This window comes from Pseudorca crassidens, chromosome 1 (assembly GCF_039906515.1).
Source record: "Pseudorca crassidens isolate mPseCra1 chromosome 1, mPseCra1.hap1, whole genome shotgun sequence".
NCBI lineage: Eukaryota > Metazoa > Chordata > Mammalia > Artiodactyla > Delphinidae > Pseudorca > Pseudorca crassidens.
This window is the reverse complement of record NC_090296.1, coordinates 35123149-35143607: the sequence shown is the minus strand read 5'-3', so window position 1 is coordinate 35143607 and position 20459 is coordinate 35123149. Positions and strand designations below refer to the sequence as shown.

Below are 20459 nucleotides of genomic sequence, written 5' to 3'. Positions count from 1 at the left end.
GGGTGATGAAGAACCTAGGGGTAAGACGGAATAAAGACAGACCTACTAGAGAATGGACTTGAGGATATGGGGAGGGGGAAGGGTAAGCTGTGACAAAGTGAGAGAGTGGCATGGACATATATACACTGTCATATTTTTAATGTTTTCCTTCTGTTAAAAAAGTTCAACCAGTTGAACAATACAAATTGTTTGGTATTGTGGGTCCAATATAGTATTGATGTGTGGCCTTTACGTCTGAGACATATGGACATTTAATTAGTTCTCTTCATCAACAGGGGTGATTTGGGGGCAGTTTCACTTTCTTGGACACATGTGCCTGATTATCAGAAGGTTCTCGATAAGTTTTGCATATAACCTTGCCATCTGCTTATCTGTGAAACAGCTGTTTCCTTCATGCATTATTTTAAAGTAGCCTGCTCTATATGGCTTCCCAAACTCTTCTTAGGATACTTGTTTTTGCATCTTGAAGACCTCCTTTGTGTATTGAAAGCAGAGAAGCAACTTTAAAAGCTATTTCCCCCAAAAAATATATTAATTAAAATCTTGGATTTCCAGCAGTGTTTTCATAGAAAAAGGTACCCATTCTGTTGATCCTTTTCTCATGATGTTTACTCTTTTTAACTCTGCAACAGATATAGAGGGCAGGGGTTCTTTATAAGAGCCAAGAGCAGGTGGCACTTGAGGTCCTGCCAGAAAGGTTCACTGTTACAGAAGATGTTATTTTTAGGAAGAGGTTATGGTGCCCTGAAATGTTTGAAAACGAACGTCTGTAGGGAATTCAAAGTAACAGTCTGTGCTCTTGAAGCCTCTTCTTGTGGATAAGACAGAAATATATAAAAACCTAAATAGCAGTATAAACAGGTTATATTGAGTTGCAAATGGTTCGCAGTGTCAGTGCTGAAGATACCAGAGCAAAGGAAATCCCTGTGGCCATGACAGGGTTGGGTTGAACACTGGAGACTGAGTATTTTGAGAGACAGAAGGAAAGCAGTGTTAAGGCCATTTCTTGTTCTTCAGCCATCTCTGACTCATTGTATATTTTGGTAAGGAATGGACTACCTCTTAATTTTTTTTTTTTTTTTGCGGTACGCGGGCCTCTCACTGTTGTGGCCTCTCCCGTTGCGGACGGAGCACAGGCTCCGGACGCACAGGCTCCAGACGCGCAGGCTCAGCGGCCATGGCTCACGGACCCAGCCGCTCCGCGGCATGTGGGATCTTCCCGGACCGGGGCACGAACCCCTGTCCCCTGCATTGGCAGGCGAACTCTCAACCACTGCGCCACCAGGGAAGCCCCTACCTCATAATTTTTATCTTCTCTTTGCAGCCTGAAGAGTTGAGAGAAATCATTGAGAAGACTAGAGAGATGGAGCAGAACAATGGCCACTACTTTGACACAGCAATTGTGAACTCAGATCTTGATAAAGCCTATCAGGAATTGCTTAGGTTGATTAACAAACTTGATACTGAACCTCAGTGGGTGCCATCCACTTGGCTGAGGTGAAGGAAACATCCATTCTGTGGCATGATTGGACTTGATCTGGCAAACTGCCAATAGGAAGATAGCCCTGATACCTGAGCAAGTCTCTGAGAAGGTGGCAGGCAGTATAAATTGTAGACCTGTTCTTAGATCTTGAACTAGTGAGAAGAAAATCCCCTTAGGCAATTCATTAACAGCATTCTTTATTCTCTGTACATGGGCTTTAGAGGTTCTTGCCTCATTTGGGGATTTTAAATGGAAGTTTTCAACAGAGCAGTTCCATTTCATCCACATAAAAACCTTTTAATTCTGTTTTCATCTAACCAACTCTTTTCTGCCTAGTCATATTTCCATGAAAAACTTTTGTGTGTATACACAATGGTCCATGTCTCACATAGTAATAAATATTGATGTTATTTAACAGTTAACTTAAATGACTTCATGGGAATTTGTGGGTGAAGGGAAACTGCTTCTGTGCACTGGGCAAGACAACAGTATTTGGTTAGTCACCAGAACTACTTTAAAAAAAAATGGTGCCACTTTGGTCTGGAGCTGCTCTGTTAGGCTTGAATTCATTTGTATGTCTTTTAATTCATAAAAACATTCCGTTAGAAGCACCAATTTCTTAGCCCAAACTTGTGGATCAGACTTCACTGCACATGTGAAAGGTTTATGCAACGGTCACACCTGTTTTAGACTCTGCTCTAAAACATGTACAACATATGCTGATCTTTTTAAAGGTATAATGGTTTTCTGAATTTTTTTCTTTAATCGTTGCAACGGATTGGGTAACTTTTACTTCCTTTTCCTGATCTGCATAGTACAATAGAATGTATAAGTTACATTTTTACGAATGGCAGATATTGATATAAACTCTGTTGACTGTTAAGTTTCTTCCTCATGATGCAAATAGTTTTTTACATGCATAAAAGGACATAGCACATTTGACAGTTTTTTCATTTTTATATATGAGCACAGTATAATTTGATGACTGTGCCATATATGTAGGTAATAAACTGGAATTTGTGATCAATATAGTTGCTGTACTGTATACTAATATTTAATGGATTGACAAATGGTCATTGATTACACTTGTTCAGCATTGGAATAAAATTATATGAGGGAAATGATATGACAATTGACTTTGAGATCAGAAGGAAAAGATGACCTGAAAGTCATTTGAACATTTTAGGAAAAGAACATTGCAGGGGAAAAGTTAAGCATATAGAAATAGGTTTTTATCCTGATAAGGTCTGCCTCTTATGATCAGAATGCAACAAGCTAAATCATAAAACATTTAAGCTAATGAAACTTTCATACTGTCTCTATAGCTTGTAGCTTTAAAATTCAACTTCTGTAATTGGCATGGAAAGTTAATTTGTAGTATTTTCAAGGCTTAAGGGATGGTGTGATGTGTGACAAACAACCTCAAATGTGAATGTCTTGATTTTATTTATATGGTGACTTTAGCTACAATTCCTGTTCCCAAAGCTAAACACTGGAATAATACTGAATTGTCACTTAATTTAACATAAGCAACTGTTTTTAATGAGTAGTTTGTCTCAGTGTCATGTACATACTTGAGTTTTTCTCCTTTGCATAATATTATTTGAACAAATTGTAGACAGTTTATATGCTGCCTTTTTCTGTTGAAATTCACATGGCCTCAAAGTTGGCTGTGGAATATATCTTGTGTGGAAATACTTTCAAGATAATGTTCCTTAGGAAGAAAGTTAACATTCCTAGGTTGAGGTAAGGAATGCCATACATACTGTCTCTTCAGGTCTGAAACACTCCAGTTTATGGCAGGAAAATGCAAAGGTCACAGTGATTTTCAGCACTGAAAACAAGGCACTGTAAGTACTTAATCTTTTCAGTTTTCCAGTATACTTTCTCTTTAGGAATGAAAGGTAGTCTGTGGTAGACAGTGGAGTTTTGTGAGCTGCTTATCATAACTGACAACTATTTTCAACCCTACGATCTAAAACGTTTGCAGTTTGAGTCAAGTTAGAATGAGATTTCAGGCGGTGTCAGTAAGCGGCTGCCGCGCTAGTCCCTGGGTTACCTGTAGACCACAGGGCCAACACTAGGGCCATGTGCTATGCAGACTCAGGCATGGCTTTAACAAGCAAGTCCAAGTCCCCTACCGAGGCACATGCTATGCCGTAGTATACTTCTTGAAAAATCTAAGCTGATGAGGTATTTTGGGGATCAGTTAAGTCCTATATATTTTTCTCCTTCCTCATCAGCAGTGGTAAAGGGATAGAAATGTTTATATCCCAACTTTCCTCAATCCTGGTGATATGGATGTGCTGATATTCGACATAGTCCCTACAAAGTGAAAACTGAGTTGTTGCTGACTTCCTTGAAAGAAAATGGAAAAGAGCCTTGCTCTCCACCTAGTTGTGCCCTACACCGCTCTGGCCAATTCCATTTCCTGTCCCTCTGTGGTTCTGATTGGAGACCCCAGTGTGGAGGGAGGTCTTAACCACTTATAGGAATGATACCAATCGCTAATGAAATGTACATTAGTTCAAGTAAGGAAATAATCTTCCTTTACTAAATTTCCTTAAGTCAGAACAAACAGAAAGGAGAATAGTGTTTAGATTAATCCAGATTTGCTTTCTATGAAAATCTAATGTCTGGATTTTTTTTTCCTTTTCTCATGGCCTAAGGAATAATTTGAATGTAATTCTGTGAATGTGTGTGGATTTAAACCAGGGATTTAGCCTTAATAAAGGTAACCTTTCTGACATCTATTGTTAATTCTCCTTTGTACTCTTATCCTGCCTGTATCTGCACTCTGTTGTTTTGAGATGTAACACTGCACATTGTAATGTAAAAATAAAAAGTAAAATTATATTTCAAATTTAAAAAGTCACTGAATACTTTCTCTTGCTGTGTTTATATCCTCTACCATTCAAGGTGTCAACACATCTAAAATGACCCACCCTTGTCTTCAAGTTTTGCCAGAATCAAGTCCGTTGGAACCTCTGGGTGAAACACAAATACGTTTTAATTTATTCTTCACAGTGGGGGAGTGCCCCCTCCTGGCACAAATGTAGGTTCTGTTTCCTTAATTGTTTAAACTGTATTAAAGATGATGATAGATAGATAGACAACTTAAAGCTGCGAACTCTGGAACTAGTTTTCTGGGGAAGAAGGTACGTAATACTCAGGCGAATTCCACTACATGCAAACCACCAATTTGAGAACACTGAGGATAGGATGACTTGTTGACAAATATATAACATATTTTCATTCTCCATTCTTCATCCCTCCCCTTTTTCTATAATACCTACTCTGTATCTCCCAAAGGAGGCCAATCATGTACCAGAAAGTGTTCGTTACACATACACACACGCTACCCCAGTCCAGCTTTCTATTCCTATTCCTGATCTATTCCCTTCCCATACAGCTCCAGTCACCCCAACCCTACACAACAAATTTTCTGCCCACTCTTGTCTCTTTCTTTTTAACAATATGCTAAACTGTAAAATCTTCTACACTTATGTAGGGAGGGTAGCCAAAGCCAGTAAGTACCAGAGGTTTATGGTGCCACAGGAAAAACTCTAGGGTACTTCTCTGGCTTAGTTCCTTAAGTTGAACATAAATTTATCTAAATGAAAACCCACGAAACCTGGCTCTCTGCATCTACTTTCCAGCTAATTTTTGCCTCCTACAGAGCCGTACATACATACATACCACTTAAGAACCAAGGCTCTGAAATCAAGATACATTTGGCCTGCCTTCCACCTGCAAAATGGAGATGATGGTATTTATAACTCACTAGAGTGTTGTTGGGAGGATTAAATATTAAGCAGTTCATTGTTACCTATTTATTTTCAAGACTTACAAACTCAGTTGTTGGTTTTCCAATCACTACTGAATTTACATTGAATCTGAGATTTTATTGTGAGCAGCAACAGGATTTCCTAAAAATCAGCTCCTCCAGGACAGGCCTTACGTCTTTACCTTTACCCAAAGTTTTTAACATAGGGGAGGCAAAAAGGATAGAAGTTAAGGATGTAAAAATTCTGAAGGTAGACTGCCTGCATTTAAATCTGGGATTCACCACTTCAAGCTCATTGTGCCTCAAAATTTTCTTCTGTGAAATGCAGGATTAAAACAATATGTACCTCTTAATGGTTGTTGTGATGAGATAATAATAGATAAAACACAAATGTCTAATACCACTAAGCTATTTTATAGTAGGTCTTTGTTAAATGTATGCAAAATTACTTTAAAATTACCTACTTTAAAATTAGTCTATGCTGTGATATCAGTTGATTTAAACACAATACGGTTAAGGCTAGTGTCACAATTTCACTAATTAAAAACTGTTCCATGGCCAATCATGTCAAACAATGCCTATAACTGAGTGCAGGAAAGCCTGAGTAATCATGGATGGCTCACACCAGATCAAACTACTAAAAACCTCAGTCACCCAATATGGTCATTCAAATGCCTCAAGTTGTTACTGATTATAAAATACTACAGTTACCTTATTACTCTCAAATGGGAATTATTTTTTCTTAGAAAAAACAGCAGTAATAATAAGCCCTCTTAACTCATTGGCAATCATATTTATTAGTATCCCAAAATTCAACAATCACTCACTCACCTCAGTAAGTTTATGAAGGGGGGAAAAGGGAAGCTACCCACTTCATACATGTCTGCAGAGAAAGCTCTTTTTGGATGCCAATCCCATGTGGTGATCTGAGCATAAGAACACAACTTAGCAGTAAATTCATTAAAAAAGGAACAACTCATTTTTAAATCATTTTACTGTATATTACCATAGTCACATTTGAATTGGCAGAACTGTTCCCATGACAGACAAGACAGACCTGCCATTCAAGGAAGAATAAGTGAAGGTTTTCATAATGTTTGAGGAGAAGTCCCACAGTAACTAACACAAGGATGGCTGCAGCAATCTCAGACAACGGTGTGCAAGTAGGTAGGAACAAAGGGTGTTCCAGCAGTAGCTGGCCTACGTGTGTTGGCCTGAGACCACTGCTGTTTCCTAAGGGGAATTTCTTAATATGTTGGTAAGCAGGTCACTTGCAACAGACATGTAAGTGGAGTAGGGTGACACTTCGCAGAATAAATTCTGTAAGTTTCTGGGCAGGTTCTCCAAATGTCATTGGTGATAAATGGTTGTTGAATTATGATTCTGCAAAGGTAATCCCATAAACAGACAACAGGGAATTTTACAACTGGTGAAATTCTTAGGCCAAAAATTAAATAGCCACACATACCAAACCTACACACCGTGAATTAAAATGATGCCATGTTAGGCCTTCTGAAGGAATCAGAGCAGGAAAGATTATTCAAAGAGAAGATCCTCATCCTTCTCTTCAGCCAGAAGATTAGCAGGTTCCATCACCTCTCCAGCTGCCTTCCGTTGTTCCAAGTCCTTCTCAGACTTTTCCTTGAGAATCTTTTTCTTCTCCTGTATTTTCTTTAACCTATAAAATAAAATAAAGGAGGGAATTTTCTGAATGCTGTTTTGGTACTAAGTAGAATTGATTTCTTCTAGTTTTGTAACAAGGATAATAAACACCTACAAAGTAGAACAAAATTCTACCTTTATTAATTTCAATTTCAGTAACATATTTATAACCCATTTAAAAAAAAAAAAGATTTGAGGTAGAATACACACACATTTTAAGCTAATAACTGATTTCAAAAGCTCCTGTCTCAGGGTGAATAAACTTTGATGTCCATTCCCTGATAATGGAACAGGTTTTCAGCATTCAGACACTAAAATTTTGGATCATTCAATCTGGATTACCACAACCCTGCACATCAACTGAAGGACAAACTAAATTTTGCTAATTACGATTATAAATCATACTCAGAAGCTACTCAAGGTCCAAGACAGCTATGTCTTTCCTGAATACGCCTGCCTTCACCTATCTCCCACTTCTCTGAAACTGACACACTGACCCCTGCACACCACCTATTTAGCATTTATTGTCCCTACTAGCTCTAAATGTTCAGAGCTAATTCCTGTACAGGTATCATTTCTCTCCAAGTACTCTGACTTTCTAATGGTATGATTTATATTATTATGTAATGTCCCCAAGTACTTTATACCTTCTCCTGGAACATTTCTAACATGCAATACATATTTGTTGATTGACTGATTAATTCCAGTTTCTTTTTATGTGGGAGACACCCCATCTAAATCATTGTTTCATTTTAAAGAATTATCGAGGCTATTTATAGTTTCTCTGAAGGGCCTGAGTTTTCAGAGATGCCATATTTTAGGTGTGTGCAAAACTTGGCACAGATCTATCTCCACAGCCTTTGGCAATATTATTCCTTGTTTCTTATCAGAATAAAATACAAGTTGTACTAATTCTTTTTTTTTTTTTGCCCGCGCTGCACTGCATGTGGGATCTTAGTTCCCTGACCAGGGATCAAACCCATGGCCCCTGCAATGGAAGCGTGGAGTCTTAACCACTGCCAGGGAAGTCCCAAGCTGTGCTAATTCTAAAGAACATAAGCCAACATGTCTCAGCAAATCGAGCTTTTGGAATATGGAAAAACAAAAAATGATCAATAACTGCAAATTCCAACAAACCTATAGAACTCTTCTCTCTCTCTCTCATCCAGCTCTGTGATGATATAAGCAAGGGTACGTTCAATCCGGGGAATGATGACTAGGGTTTAAAAAATATATATATAGTGAGAACTTCAAATCTTTTTTCAAATTGCCAGTGCTCATTTGTATAACAGTAACTTATTTTTTCTAACTGTAAAATAAATGTACATTTAATGCAAAAAACAAAAACACAGGGAAATAAAATGAAGTATAATCCAACCACTCTATAGTTAACTAATAACAAATATTTTGGAATATGCCCTCATACTGTCTTTTCTATGGACAGGTAACACTGGACCATGATATATATACAACACTGAATATACTGAATTTATATGAATATGTAACATTGAACCATATGTTACAAATAGATGTTATTTTAAATACAACAGCAATCCATTGTTAAAAACTGGAGCATTGAGCAGAGAGAATACAGTAAGTTGAATTTTGTGTCAATCATAAGGTTCTACTTTACACAGAATTTGCCTATTCTGCTTCTAGAATGTGAACTCCTTGTGAACTGAAACTGTTACCTTATCCATTTTGTTTTGCTTGCAATTCCATGCAAGAGGCTGGCACAAGCAAGCAGTCAGGAAATGTGTTTTAAGTTTTTAAACAATGAGATAACTTCCTCTTTAACACTAATAGAGCCCAAGCAAAATAATTTCCTTGCTGCTCAAATTTTGCTCCTTTCTTACTTTAAAATTGAATAAGTGTTGCTTTAATGAAAACTGAGTTTCTTAAGCAAAAAGTACTGTGGCAACATTCAGCAGTCATAGTTTTAAAATAATGAAATGAGAGATGGAAAATAAATACATTCAATGGGAAAATTTATTTTTAGAAATCAAGAAGAACAGCAAGAGAACAGGACATAAGGCCTAAGAAAGACAGCTTTAAAGTTTAATACTTCATGTGTTCAAAAACATTTATCACTCAGTCATTGGAAAGAACTTACAAAAACATTAGGGCTCTTGAGAAATAGTTTCACCTTTTATTCATGAATAATCAGAAATGAGTAAAACATTCCGTACTTTTTAACTCACCACTCTCCTCTAACTACCCGCTAAATCATACACACACTTCTATCAAAGGATTTACTAACAGTTATCTGTATTACTGACTCACTGCCCTTCCTACTGTGGGCAGGGGCAACATCTTATTCAGCAGGTGATCAGTGCCTGATTCCTAGTAGGTCCGTGACAAATGTGGAGGTGCGGACAAGAGGATGGACAAAGAGCCTCACAGCAGCTTACACTCACCATGTTCAATGGCATTTACACGCCTGTTGGTTATCTTAATAGCTTCATCCAAAGTAACAAAGGAAGTCTAAAATAAGAGGATAAATTAATAATGTAAGCACAAAGTCTTCCTACTCATGCCCTGTCCACCACTTGCCTTCACTCAGCACTTGTAGAAACATTTGGAAACCAAGACTACTTCAACATACTTAAAGAACAGAAAATTCTTATGAGATTTCCATAGAGCTAACATGATTTCCATTCTATTAGAATTTGTTTACTTCAGACTCACCTGAAGTTATAAAGATGGCATGAGAAGAGAATCATACACTAATGACCTAGATATATATTAACTGGCTACAAAGCAGGGGGGGAAAAAAAGGCTTTCATGCATAAACCATATTATATTTGCATTTAAATCTATATTGACTGGGGCTTCCCTGGTGGCGCAGTGGTTGGGAGCCCGCCTGCCGTTGCAGGGGACGCGGGTTCGTGCCCCGGTCTGGGAGGATCCCACGTGCCGCGGAGCGGCTGGGCCCGTGAGCCATGGCCGCTGAGCCTGCGCGTCCGGAGCCTGTGCTCCGCAACGGGAGAGGCCACCACAACAGTGAGAGGCCCGCGTACCGCAAAAAAAAAAAAAAAAAAAAAAAAAATCTATATTGACTATTGCTGTTCTCACCTAGCCAAGAATGAAACTATACCATTGCACAAACATTTTGTTAGTAGTAAAAAGTAGGGACAATGGTGCAGAAGCCACCATTTCAGAAACTTACCTGCAGCGAAGCTAGTTCCACCAGTAGTTCCACTGCTTTGGCATAATTCCTCTTCAGTTTAGCCAACTGTTCACCTCCTCTGGCTAAACCAGTCAGTTCATAACCTGAAAGAACCAGTCAGACAACATTTGTATTTAGGGTGTAATCTTCCCCATAAACTTCCCAAAAGAAGATAAGTCAGAATAATACCAAACATGGAAAAACAAATTCACTAACCCAAACATTAAGTGCCCATTTCACTCCCCCAAAACTGTAGGACATGTTGCTGAGTAGTTTTGCACAAGGATACTTTCTAAATCTAACTATAGGAGAAGTTACCTTGCTGGATTAACGAATGCACCCCTTCCCTTTGTAGATTATACTGCCTGATGCCCCAGTACGGTTGACACTCTCTGTTAACAGGTGACTCACTAGAATATTCTACTTCTTTATTCAAGCAGTACTAAATATTTGATGTGAACCAATTTAATATGAGGGCCAAAGAAAGAATATTGTTGTTTCTATGAAAGAAAGTTGATTAGTTTGGAAAGACTCAACAAAGATGCGTTACTACCTGAAACATGCTGTCAAATTAGGAAAAGGTGAGACAATTATAAAAAAATCGGGCAGGCTGGCTATAAAAGTCTAGGAAGATTCAGCATTCAGATTGTATCACAGTGCCTAAGATCTTACTGTACTTTAAAAAGACCCAAACTGGAAATTATAAACAATACATTGTGGGTGTGGTTTATGCAGACAGACAACATGGAAGTCTAATCAGTGGATTCATACTCAAAGAAAGGCCATGGCCTTATATTTTTAAAATTGCAAATGACTCTATAAATTTCTAGGTTGAAATAAAATATTTTAAGCAATGTATAATGTTTTGTGACTCCCTGCAATAACACTTTTTTGATTAACTGATAAACTATTGTCCCAAATATATCTGATAAGAAGGCTTCTGGACTTCCCTGGCGGTCCAGTGATTAAGACTCCACACTCCCAATGCAGGGGGCATGGGTTTGATCCCTGGTCGGGGAACTAAGATCCCACATGCTGCCCGGCGACGCCAAAAAAAAAATAAAAAAAAAAAGAAGGTTTCCAACACTGGAACCACTGAACTCTAAGCAGGTCTATTTATCATCATTTTCCAGAATAATTTTCATTTAAAGAAGAACTGGAAGAACCCAGAGACACACACATAAAAAGTTTCACACTTACTGTCAGTTCCTTCATGGTAATGTTCAAATACTGGCAAAGTAACACCTGTTAAACACAGAAACATATATGGATTCACAAACATGTCCTTGAAGTACTGTTTCTTAACCACTGTTTCCTGTGTTTCTTTTTCAGCAAATACTCAAAAGCCAAGAGATCGCCTGGAACTGTAACTGGTTTCAATGAATGAATTTAGGAACCTTCCTTAAGTGTTCTTTCCTATTCAAAAGTCAAATTATCCTTAGTAAGGGATCTGGCTGTTACAATGTTTGTTTTTTTTTTCTTTCATCTTTGAGGTATACATAATATACAAATAATTGCACATATTTAATGTATACATTTTGATGAGTATAGAAATATGCATATACCCATGATACCATCATCACAATTAAGGTAATAAACATATCCATCACCTCCAAAAGATTTGTGTCCCTTTTCCTGTGTGTATGTGTTAAGAACACTCAACATGAGATCTACTTTCTTAAGCTTTTCAGTGCACAACACCCTATTAACTGTAACTATACTACTGTACAGCAGGTCTCTAAAATGTATTTATCTTGTATAACTGTAACTTCACATCCACTGAACAATAGCTTTCCCCACCCCCATCCCCTGGCAACCACCAGTAAACAAGTTTTAACATGTAAAGCCAAACAACTTTGTCTAAGGAGAAAAGATTAATTGGGCCATCAAGATCTTGCTGTATAAATGGGTTAATTTAAAAATGTTATCTTTTCTCTGCCAAGAGTTCCAAAGGGTTGAAAAGTTACCTGCTACATTATCTTTCTTTGCTCTAATCTTCACTTGGGCTTTATTTACATTTTGGATTACTGTGGTGCTGCAGAAAAAGAAAAGGCCTTGATTTAGTTGAGTTTTTAGAGTGAGAAATAAACCAGCAGGGACCCATCAGGTGACTTCAACAAAAGTAAGATGTCATGATTATGCTTTGATGATTGTCTTCTTTCAGAAAAGAACAATCACTGCTACCAGAGGAGGGCCTCAGAGAGCAAAGTATGAACAATATTCAAACATTAGCCATAAGAATACAAAGAATGATTTTAATGTACATGGGCTGCTTAAGTTTTCAATCAGACATGTGGTGCATGGATGTGACTTTAGGGATTTTCTTTCCACTAATGTAATTTGGAGAAAACGTTCCTTCCTTCTGGGTTTGCTGTTCAAATCTGTAGGTGTGCCTAAGCAGGAGTTCAATTCCTTTACCTTGGAATCTAATTTCCATCTGGCTTTGTCTGACTCCCCACCTGTTACTATCACAAAATAAAGTGTCTTCCTCATAACCACCCTAAAACACCTTCACATACCACATACACACTATTTATTCCCGCCCTCTCATGGAAAAGTCAATGCAAATTGTTATCCTACCAACACTGGCAAAAATTAAAAGTCTACTACTTCAAAACGTCTTATGACAAAAAAAAAAAAAAGGTCGGGTTTCCCTGGTGGTGCAGTGGTTGAGAGTCCGCCTGCCCCGGTCCAGGAAGATCCCACATGCCGCGGAACAGCTGGGCCCGTGAGCCATGGCTGCTGAGCCTACTGTCCGGAGCCTGTGCTCCGCAATGGGAGAGGCCACAACAGTGAGAGGCCCGCATACCACAAAAAAAAAAAAAAAAAAAAAAAAAAAAAGGTCTTATGCCCCTCAAGCTGTAAGACTGTCCACAGGTAATGTTCCCAGATAACACAAACTAAGAATGGAGGCATTGTGTTATTGGTAAAGAAGACTAAAATCAAAAACCCTGAAAACTTCCACTTCTGCCCCTGAGTAGTCATTTGACTTTAGGAAGGCACTAAACTTAAACTGAGAACAACAATGCTCGCCTGGTCCACCTCACAGGCTTATTTGGAGAACCAAATGACATAACCAAACATAACATATGTAAAGCAATAACTAAGCCATTTTGTACACTTTGTAAAGCACACATTGACATATGCCATAAAGTCCATGCCCTTTAAACAACCAATTCCATTCTCAAAAATTTTCCTAAGGAAATAATTCAACAGAAATTTAAAAATATATACATAAAGATGTTCATGGCACCTTTTCTAATAATCCAAATATCTGAAAATCAACCCAAAGGCCCACCATTACAGGAAAACGTTAATACATTATCATACATCTAAAGATTATGCAGCTATGTGAAAATAGGGAAAAATGTTTATGATACAATACTAAATGAAAATGGACTGTAAAATATTAAGTATTCTGTGCCTGCAACTATGTAACAGATACACGTGGGTGGTAATAAACACAAAAGTGTTAAGGTGATGGGGTTAAAAGTGTTCTTATTATTACTATATCATTTGTCTTTAATGCTTATGTATTTTTTTTAAATTAAAAGAGGCTTTTACATGAAATTATGAACATGATAGCACTTTGTTTTTCAAAACACCCCACTTAAGTGTTCTTACCTGAAGTCCCCTGCTGTGAACTTGGCCTCAGCAAGTGAAAAGGCAGCTTCTCTCATCACTTCACCCATCAACATTTTAGTCTGGAAAAGCAAAAACCAACAGCCAATAAAACCAAGTTTTTTTACAGGGAAAAATCATATCATAATCATGTTCCTTTAACAACCATCAGTATTTTACACCAGGTGTACATGTAAATATTGATTTGGTAACAATAAAATAAATATATCCAATTTTGCTTGAACAGTTTTGGTTATGGTTACTAACAATGTTGCAAAACCATGAGTTTTATAATTAAAATACTGGAACAAAGGCACTAAGAAATAGAAAACTGAATCTTTACTGAAGGGCCGAACTTATTCCTGAATGAGTCCATGCTGTTTTGCTCAAATTAATCTTTTAAATTCACTATACTGCTCTCAAAATCCTAATGGCACAGTGATTCTAAAATCTGGAATATTTAATGTTTGAGAATACACAATAATTTTTTTTGAAAGAGAAGAAAAACTGGGACAGGTGGGTAGAAAGTTACCAGACAGGCCAGAGGACAGTTATAATAAATTCTGGGGAAAGAGCATTTCGGGCATTAGAAACAGCTAATGCAAAGGTCCTAGAGGAGGATGTTAGAAAAAAAGCTCCAAATGAGATCAGAGTGGCAGGCAGGGGCCAGAGCAGATCAAGTGGGGTTTGGGGGCAAGAGTAAAGAGTTTGAATCTTATTAAATGTACTTTCTGAAACTTGTTACATTTACAATGGCATTTTTACTTTTGAAAGAAAAATGTTTAATTAAAATGCCAACGGTCGTGCTGGATTTTCCATAGACACTTCTAAAATAAATACAATTCTAAGCAAACTTCACTCTACCTCTATTATCTTCTTAAGGATCTGTCGAAATCGAAGAGTTAAGGCGTCAGATTTTTTCTTTAGGAGGTTTCGACCTGTCTGTGCTCCTTTTAACCGAGCCCTCATGATGGTCTGTGCCCTATGTAAATAAAGTTAAAGACATTTAAAATAAAAATACTTCCCCAATATGGTGTTAAAATTATGCGAATTCCTCGATGTCATGAGAGCAAGAATATATACCATTTGTAACTGACAGGCTTAACTGGTTTCTCAATACTGTAGATTTCCACCCTCAGTGTTCCATAAATAAGAAGTCTTTTTTATTTAAAACAGAAACAATCCTTTAATAAGAACTTAATAATTTGATAAATAAGTTAATAAATAACATTAATAATTTAATAAATTATAATAATAAATATTACTTAATAATTGGTTAATAATTTAATAAATTTTATTATGATTTAATAAATATTTATTAGAACTATTTTATGATACCAGCATAGTTTAAATAATTACTTGATTTGTGAGTTAAAACAGTATATGTTTCCATTAGGTATGCACTAAGAAAAAAAAATCTGTCCAATGATATATGTCAAAATTTGAAATGCATTTACCTTCAGGACCAACAATTCTACTTTAAGGGATTTATCCCCCTGATTTACTCCCACATGTACACAAAAACATGTACAAGGTCAAGAACGAGTAGTCCAGCCTTATTTATAATAGCAAAAGGGTGGGAACAAGTTAAATGTTCCACAAATCACGGTTCATCATACAACAGAATGATATGAAGCCATTAAAAAAAAAAGAGGAAGGTAGATCTGCATGTGCTCCTCATATTACATTGTCTCAGTTATGCACAGTAAGGGATGAATGTGCTTATATAGAGAATAGTTCTAGAGAGGTTCACAGAAAGTGGTAACAGTTTCCTTTGGAAAGTGAGCTTGAGTGAAAAAGATGGATTTACTTTTTACTACTATATTCTGTTTTACCTTCTGTATTTCATACCACAATCATTTATCACTTTTTCCATTAAAAGTGTGGCATTGAAGTGTTTTGATATCATCAATTAAGACTCTACTACCAATCACTTTACTAATTTGTAAATGACTCCAGGTAACAAATAACACATATAAGTAAACACTTCTGAGAAGTGACAAGCCACTTAAATCTCCTTACCTCCCTATTTCAATCTTTTCTCATCAGAAACCCCAAAACCAAAGTCAAGAAAGCAACAGCAGAAATTGACATTTCCATTCTTGCTACCATATGCCAGATAAAATTTAATAATGAGAAAGGATAATAAGATTCAATAATCAATTGTATAACATACCTAAAGTGATTTAAGGGGACATAATTTCATATGACTGGTGTTATTACCAACTGCAAAATAGTTTTTGCTAAACTTCTGACTAAATTCTTAGATTATACTGAATCTTCTACCATAGGCCAAAGATTACTAAAATAATTCTATAGCTGGAAGGGGCTTTAGACATTATCTTGAAAGATAGGAAAACGAAGCTCAGAAAAGTGAAACGACTTTCCCACAGTCACTCGGTGAAGAAAATGCAGAGCAAGACCTGAAACAGATTTCTGACTCCAGGGATTTAACCAAGGTTCAAACCTAGGTCCACTGTACCCCAACCATGTGCCATACTACCTCATCTATAGATTAAGGGGACATAATTCAGGTGAACAGTTCTGTCTTTGAAAAACTAGCTATCAGTGGCTGAATTTGCACTGACTAGCTTCACTGGAGGTCTAACCAAGTGAAGCTGGTTCAGCTTCCAGCCTGAGCAAGAGCTATGCACCCCAATGTACCGTGTTGTTGACACTAACCACCAGACTTTGGGCTCAAAGAGTTGAACCAAATTTAAGTCAAGTCCTAGTACTGCAAATGGCAGCAAGTTTACAGTAAAAAGGTGAACTGGTTCATAAAACTGAATTCACCATGCTAATTTTAATTTCCTCCTATATTTAATTTCTTTTCTCATGAAATAGACAAATTTTAATTCCTGAGACTCAAAGAGTGACTTGCCCAAAGGCTTATAGCCAGTATGTAGGAGAACCTGGATGTGACTGACTTCTGTTGACTCCAAATCCGTCATGCCTCTTTTGCTTCCACTCTAAACTTGTTTTGCTCTCTCTGGTGCCTAAGTGGGTGACAGCCCCATTTCACAGGATAACACTGTAAGGTAGTAGTGTCTGAAACAGAAGTCACTAGTGTGTTTCCTAGCCTCGCTCTTTAAACACTTGTTATTTTACAAGTTACAGAGCTGCTTGGCCCTACAAAAAATGTTTGACCTTCAGCTAGGATGATGACTTTGCTTCCAGCTGAATCAAAAACATCTGACTACATGACAAAGTACCTGCTGATAAGCCTTGGGGAAAATATTTAGAGAAGCAGTTACTTCCTGCACCTGATTTGCCTCTCAATCGGCAAGCTGAGTGCTCTCAAATAGCAATTTTCACATTCACAAACCTATCATTCTTGTCTAAGCCCAAAGAGTGTATTTTCACCTCTTAGTCTCAAAGTAAAAACAAAACAAAACGTTAACATTCTGACTACTAGCAAAGATAAACACAGCCAGACATTAAAACTGTGAAAACAGATATTATTCAGTAACCACTGACAGCAGGGGAAAGAGCTGAGCTCCTTTCTGATTGTGCACAGGTGATTAGGCATTTTAAAATGAGCGAGGAGAGTGAGAGTGGATGCGAGTCAGAGAAAAATTCCAAAAGGTTGGGCATTGGAAATGCCATCAGGCCAGCTGTGTCTGCTAGCAGGCAATTAAGGAAGGGAGGTCAGGGGCATAGTCTCAGGTGTTGCATAGAACAAAGAGTAAATTCTGGCTGGATGAGTTTTCTCAAGCAGGCATTTTACTAGGGGCTGGAGTCATTCTAGGAACATAGCCTTAGGCTACTAGAAGCCATGCTAGAGTCTGGTGTCTCTTAGGGCAGAGGTTTGGATGGAGTCAGTCTTTAAGTGCTGGGAGTTCTACAGTCCTCACTACCCCAGGGTAGTCCTGAGCCTTATCTATTTCACAGGCACTGCCTTTCTCCACAACTGACTTACTTCCCACCTAGGACTAACAGCTATTAGAAAGTCAATAGGCAAAGGTAGAAACCAAACAAACAAAATCCCCTTCATTTCATTAAAAGCTGTAGCCACCCAGGTAGGTACAGAAATCTAGGTTTGGGGGTTAAAATACAACTCTTATTTTAAAGCATCCTCAGATTCTCTGAGAAAAAGTCAAAATAAAGAAAAACAGCAGAACACCCCCAAAGAGATAGGACCACAATCAAAAGATCTAAGTGTCAAAGCCAAAACTGATTTTCTGCTCCTCAGTGAAAAAAAGAGGAAAAGGAAGAGGGGGAGGGGGAGAGAGCAAATAAGAACAATCTTCACCTTCCACAAGTTGTTAGGCACGTTTGAGAAAACTTAAAATTTTTCTCCTGACAAAGAATTCAGGCCCAAAGAGAAAAGGAGGCCACAACTGAACAGACTCCACGGCATGGGTTCATTTAAGTAACATTTTTTGTGGACCTTCTGTGGATTAATAATCAAGACCCTTCTCATCCTGGAGAGAGCTCACAGTCCAGTGGTAAATATACATAAACAAATATGCACTTTACAATGTGACGGGTGATATTAACAGAAGTCTGAATGACATGCAACAGTGACAGACAAAAGGAGTGCCTCAGAAATTCAGGTCTAGCTTCCCACCACATGTGACATTTCAGGGGATCTTGGAAAATGAGTATGGGTATCCAAGATCGAACCTGACGCCCACTTTAGGGCGATTCGATTCAACACCCAAATTGGGTTAGAAGCCTGCTTCCCACCGCAGTAGACTGCTCTTCTCAAAGCATTTATCAGGGCTTCCCTGGTGGCGCAGTGGTTGAGAGTCCGCCTGCCGATGCAGGGGACGCGGGTTCGTGCCCCGGTCCGGGAAGATCCCACACGCCGCGGAGCGGCTGGGCCCGTGAGCCATGGCCGCTGAGCCTGCGCGTCCGGAGCCTGTGCCCCACAACGGGAGAGGCCACAACAGTGAGAAGCCCGCGTACCGCAAAAAAAAAAAAAAAAAAACAAGCATTTATCAAACTTCGTTCGCTTGTCTATCCCTCCACTAAACTGTTAGGGCAAGAGTGGCGACGATTCATAGTTATATAAATCCAGTGTCCGGATCAATAAGGGAATATGGAATGAATGGCTCGATTAATGACTAAAGTCAGCTGATCTCTACAAAAGCCAGCAGGCCGGGCGCCTGTTCTCACGGGATGGACTTGCCCTGTCCAGTCTGGTTCACTCAGAGGAATGTGTAAGGGGCCCCTCAGGGAGCCTCGCCCTGGACTCACGAGAAGAGACTGGAGAGAGCTCAGGTCGGCCCAGGAAACAAGGAGCCCCGCTGCTGGTCCAGGGTATGTAGGGATAGCGGCTCGGGCAGGTCTTCCTGAACACCTGTTCGTTCCATTCTTTTACTTACATTCTCGAGGGAAAGATTTCAATTCGGTCTTTGGCCGACATTCTGATGATGTCTGTTCGGCCTGGGTCCCTGGCCGGGCAATCGTGGCTGCAACAAGCCCACCCACTGAGTCTACCGCTACCTGAGTCAGCTGGTTGTGTCCCGTGACCCCCCTGGCGTTGCTAAGAGGCAGCCAGGATACGCCTTCTTAACTTCCGCTTCCTGTCGGTAGGGGTTGGGGGTAGGGGTGTGGGGAAGGCGACAGGAAGAAGGCGATGCCCGTATGTTGAGGCGCGCGCACCCCGGAACCGCCTCTCATTTCCGGTTCGTCTTCTACCCCCCCCCCCCCCCCCAGTCTGCAGCTCCCAGGCGGCTGCGCAGGGCGAGGCGAAAGACCAGGGAAGAGTACACTCGTTCTCTTCCTCCACTTTTCATTTTTGGTCACAGCGCCACCTCATGGTTGACTAAAGCTTTCAGAGAGGATTTATTTTTCAGGGACAAGGAATCAGAGTCCTCCCTCTTACCTGCGCCTTGAAGGTTCCTTAGCGAAAGCTAAAGACAGCGAGAAAACGTACTTTTCAGGTCCTCCTAAGGTCCACATTCTTCTTTGTTCTCGGAGGACCTGGACTCCATGGTCAGTGACGAAGAGGGGCCTCCATCCTGTTGGCGCTTGCGTGCTGCGAGGTGGTTCCGCATGCGCGGTGGGGTCGAGCGAAGCGCACGCTGAGGAGAGTCGGCGGCTGCTACGGGTGCATGAAGTCTGGTCTCTCCGATTGAAGAGCGTGGCGCCGGACACCAGTGCGGGATTCACACACATACCTCAGGTGACTAGTCGCCCCGATCGGTTTCTCCAGGAATTCACTTTGCTTGTGTCCAGTGACATGGGTGATCGATAGAGGGTAGGCCCCGGGCTAACACCCCCTCCTTCTCCCGTCCCTGCGCGGGAAGTGTCTGCACACAGCTGCCACCGCCCGCCGGCTCCGTGTCGGTCTCCCCGTGTAGCAGAGGTGTCATGGTGCGAACGGAGGCCTCTCGTGAAGGGAGGCGGGCCGAGTGACTGAACAGCCCTTTCAGTGTGCTTCAAGTGGGGACGCCGTGAGGTGGGGCGGCCTTGGGAGAATGCCGTGACGCCCCCGCCCCGGGACGCGAACACTTTGCCCTTTCCGGGCCTGAGAGTTCCATCCTTTTTTTTTTTTTTTTTTCTTCCGCCCCAGCAAATACTCTCAATTGTAACCAGACCTGGCACTTCAAGGAACCCGTTGATTGGGCCACGATATTGACAAGAGTTGGGTTAAAAAAAAGATCCAAGTTTGTTCATCTGATAAGTGATAGTAAAAAAATCGAAGCTGCTTTCGCCCTGTGTTGCTGGAGTGGTGCGTTTCTGGAGAGTGAGTCGCTCCTTAAGATGGCACTAAAAGATCCTACTGA

At 39.6% G+C, this 20459-nt stretch overlaps 3 protein-coding genes across 8 annotated transcripts in view; 2 read left to right on the top strand and 1 right to left on the bottom strand.

Annotated features, from left to right (window-relative positions):
* PALS1 (protein associated with LIN7 1, MAGUK p55 family member) overlaps nucleotides 1-4354 on the top strand; it is a 102879-nt gene extending 98525 nt beyond the window's left edge. Inside the window, exons 15-16 of one of the 2 annotated variants that reach the window (XM_067732810.1) lie at nucleotides 1325-1497; nucleotides 3261-4354. In XM_067732810.1, coding sequence (XP_067588911.1) covers nucleotides 1325-1497; nucleotides 3261-3321 — 234 coding nt within the window. In that variant the 3' untranslated portion in view covers nucleotides 3322-4354. Of the gene's footprint in view, nucleotides 1-1324 lie in introns of both variants that reach the window. The other variant, XM_067732817.1, reaches the window with a different exon arrangement.
* Nucleotides 4355-6048: 1694 nt separating this feature from the next.
* Nucleotides 6049-19848, bottom strand: ATP6V1D (ATPase H+ transporting V1 subunit D). Of its 4 annotated transcripts, none has more exons than XM_067732840.1 (9): nucleotides 19556-19848; nucleotides 14587-14704; nucleotides 13726-13805; nucleotides 12069-12136; nucleotides 11302-11346; nucleotides 10102-10205; nucleotides 9350-9416; nucleotides 8070-8148; nucleotides 6049-6948 (listed from the first exon to the last, which is right to left on the bottom strand). In XM_067732840.1, exons 1-9 carry the CDS (start codon nucleotides 19846-19848, stop codon nucleotides 6807-6809), a joined length of 996 nt encoding a protein of 331 aa, XP_067588941.1. In that variant the 3' UTR covers nucleotides 6049-6806. The 4 variants fall into 4 exon arrangements, with proteins under 4 accessions (XP_067588941.1, XP_067588946.1, XP_067588955.1 ...); XM_067732845.1 differs by having other exon boundaries at nucleotides 6247-6948; nucleotides 19607-19848; XM_067732854.1 differs by lacking the exon at nucleotides 19556-19848 and adding an exon at nucleotides 19053-19242 and having other exon boundaries at nucleotides 6247-6948.
* EIF2S1 (eukaryotic translation initiation factor 2 subunit alpha) overlaps nucleotides 19715-20459 on the top strand; it is a 19171-nt gene continuing 18426 nt past the window's right edge. Inside the window, exons 1-2 of one of the 2 annotated variants that reach the window (XM_067732885.1) lie at nucleotides 19715-19855; nucleotides 20246-20419. The gene's annotated coding sequence lies outside the window, so the exon portion shown is untranslated. The remainder of the gene's footprint in view (nucleotides 19856-20245; nucleotides 20420-20459) is intronic. The other variant, XM_067732876.1, reaches the window with a different exon arrangement.

Coding starts and splice junctions, on each gene's coding strand:
- ATP6V1D (XM_067732840.1), bottom strand. CDS start 19,848: ATGTGTGTGAATCCCGCACTGGTGTCCGGCGCCACGCTCTTCAATCGG. Junction 14,705..19,555: donor AAGGAACCTTCAAGGCGCAG/GTAAGAGGGAGG, acceptor TTATTTACATAG/GGCACAGACCATCATGAGGG. Junction 12,137..13,725: donor TTCACAGCAGGGGACTTCAG/GTAAGAACACTT, acceptor CTTTTTCTGCAG/CACCACAGTAATCCAAAATG.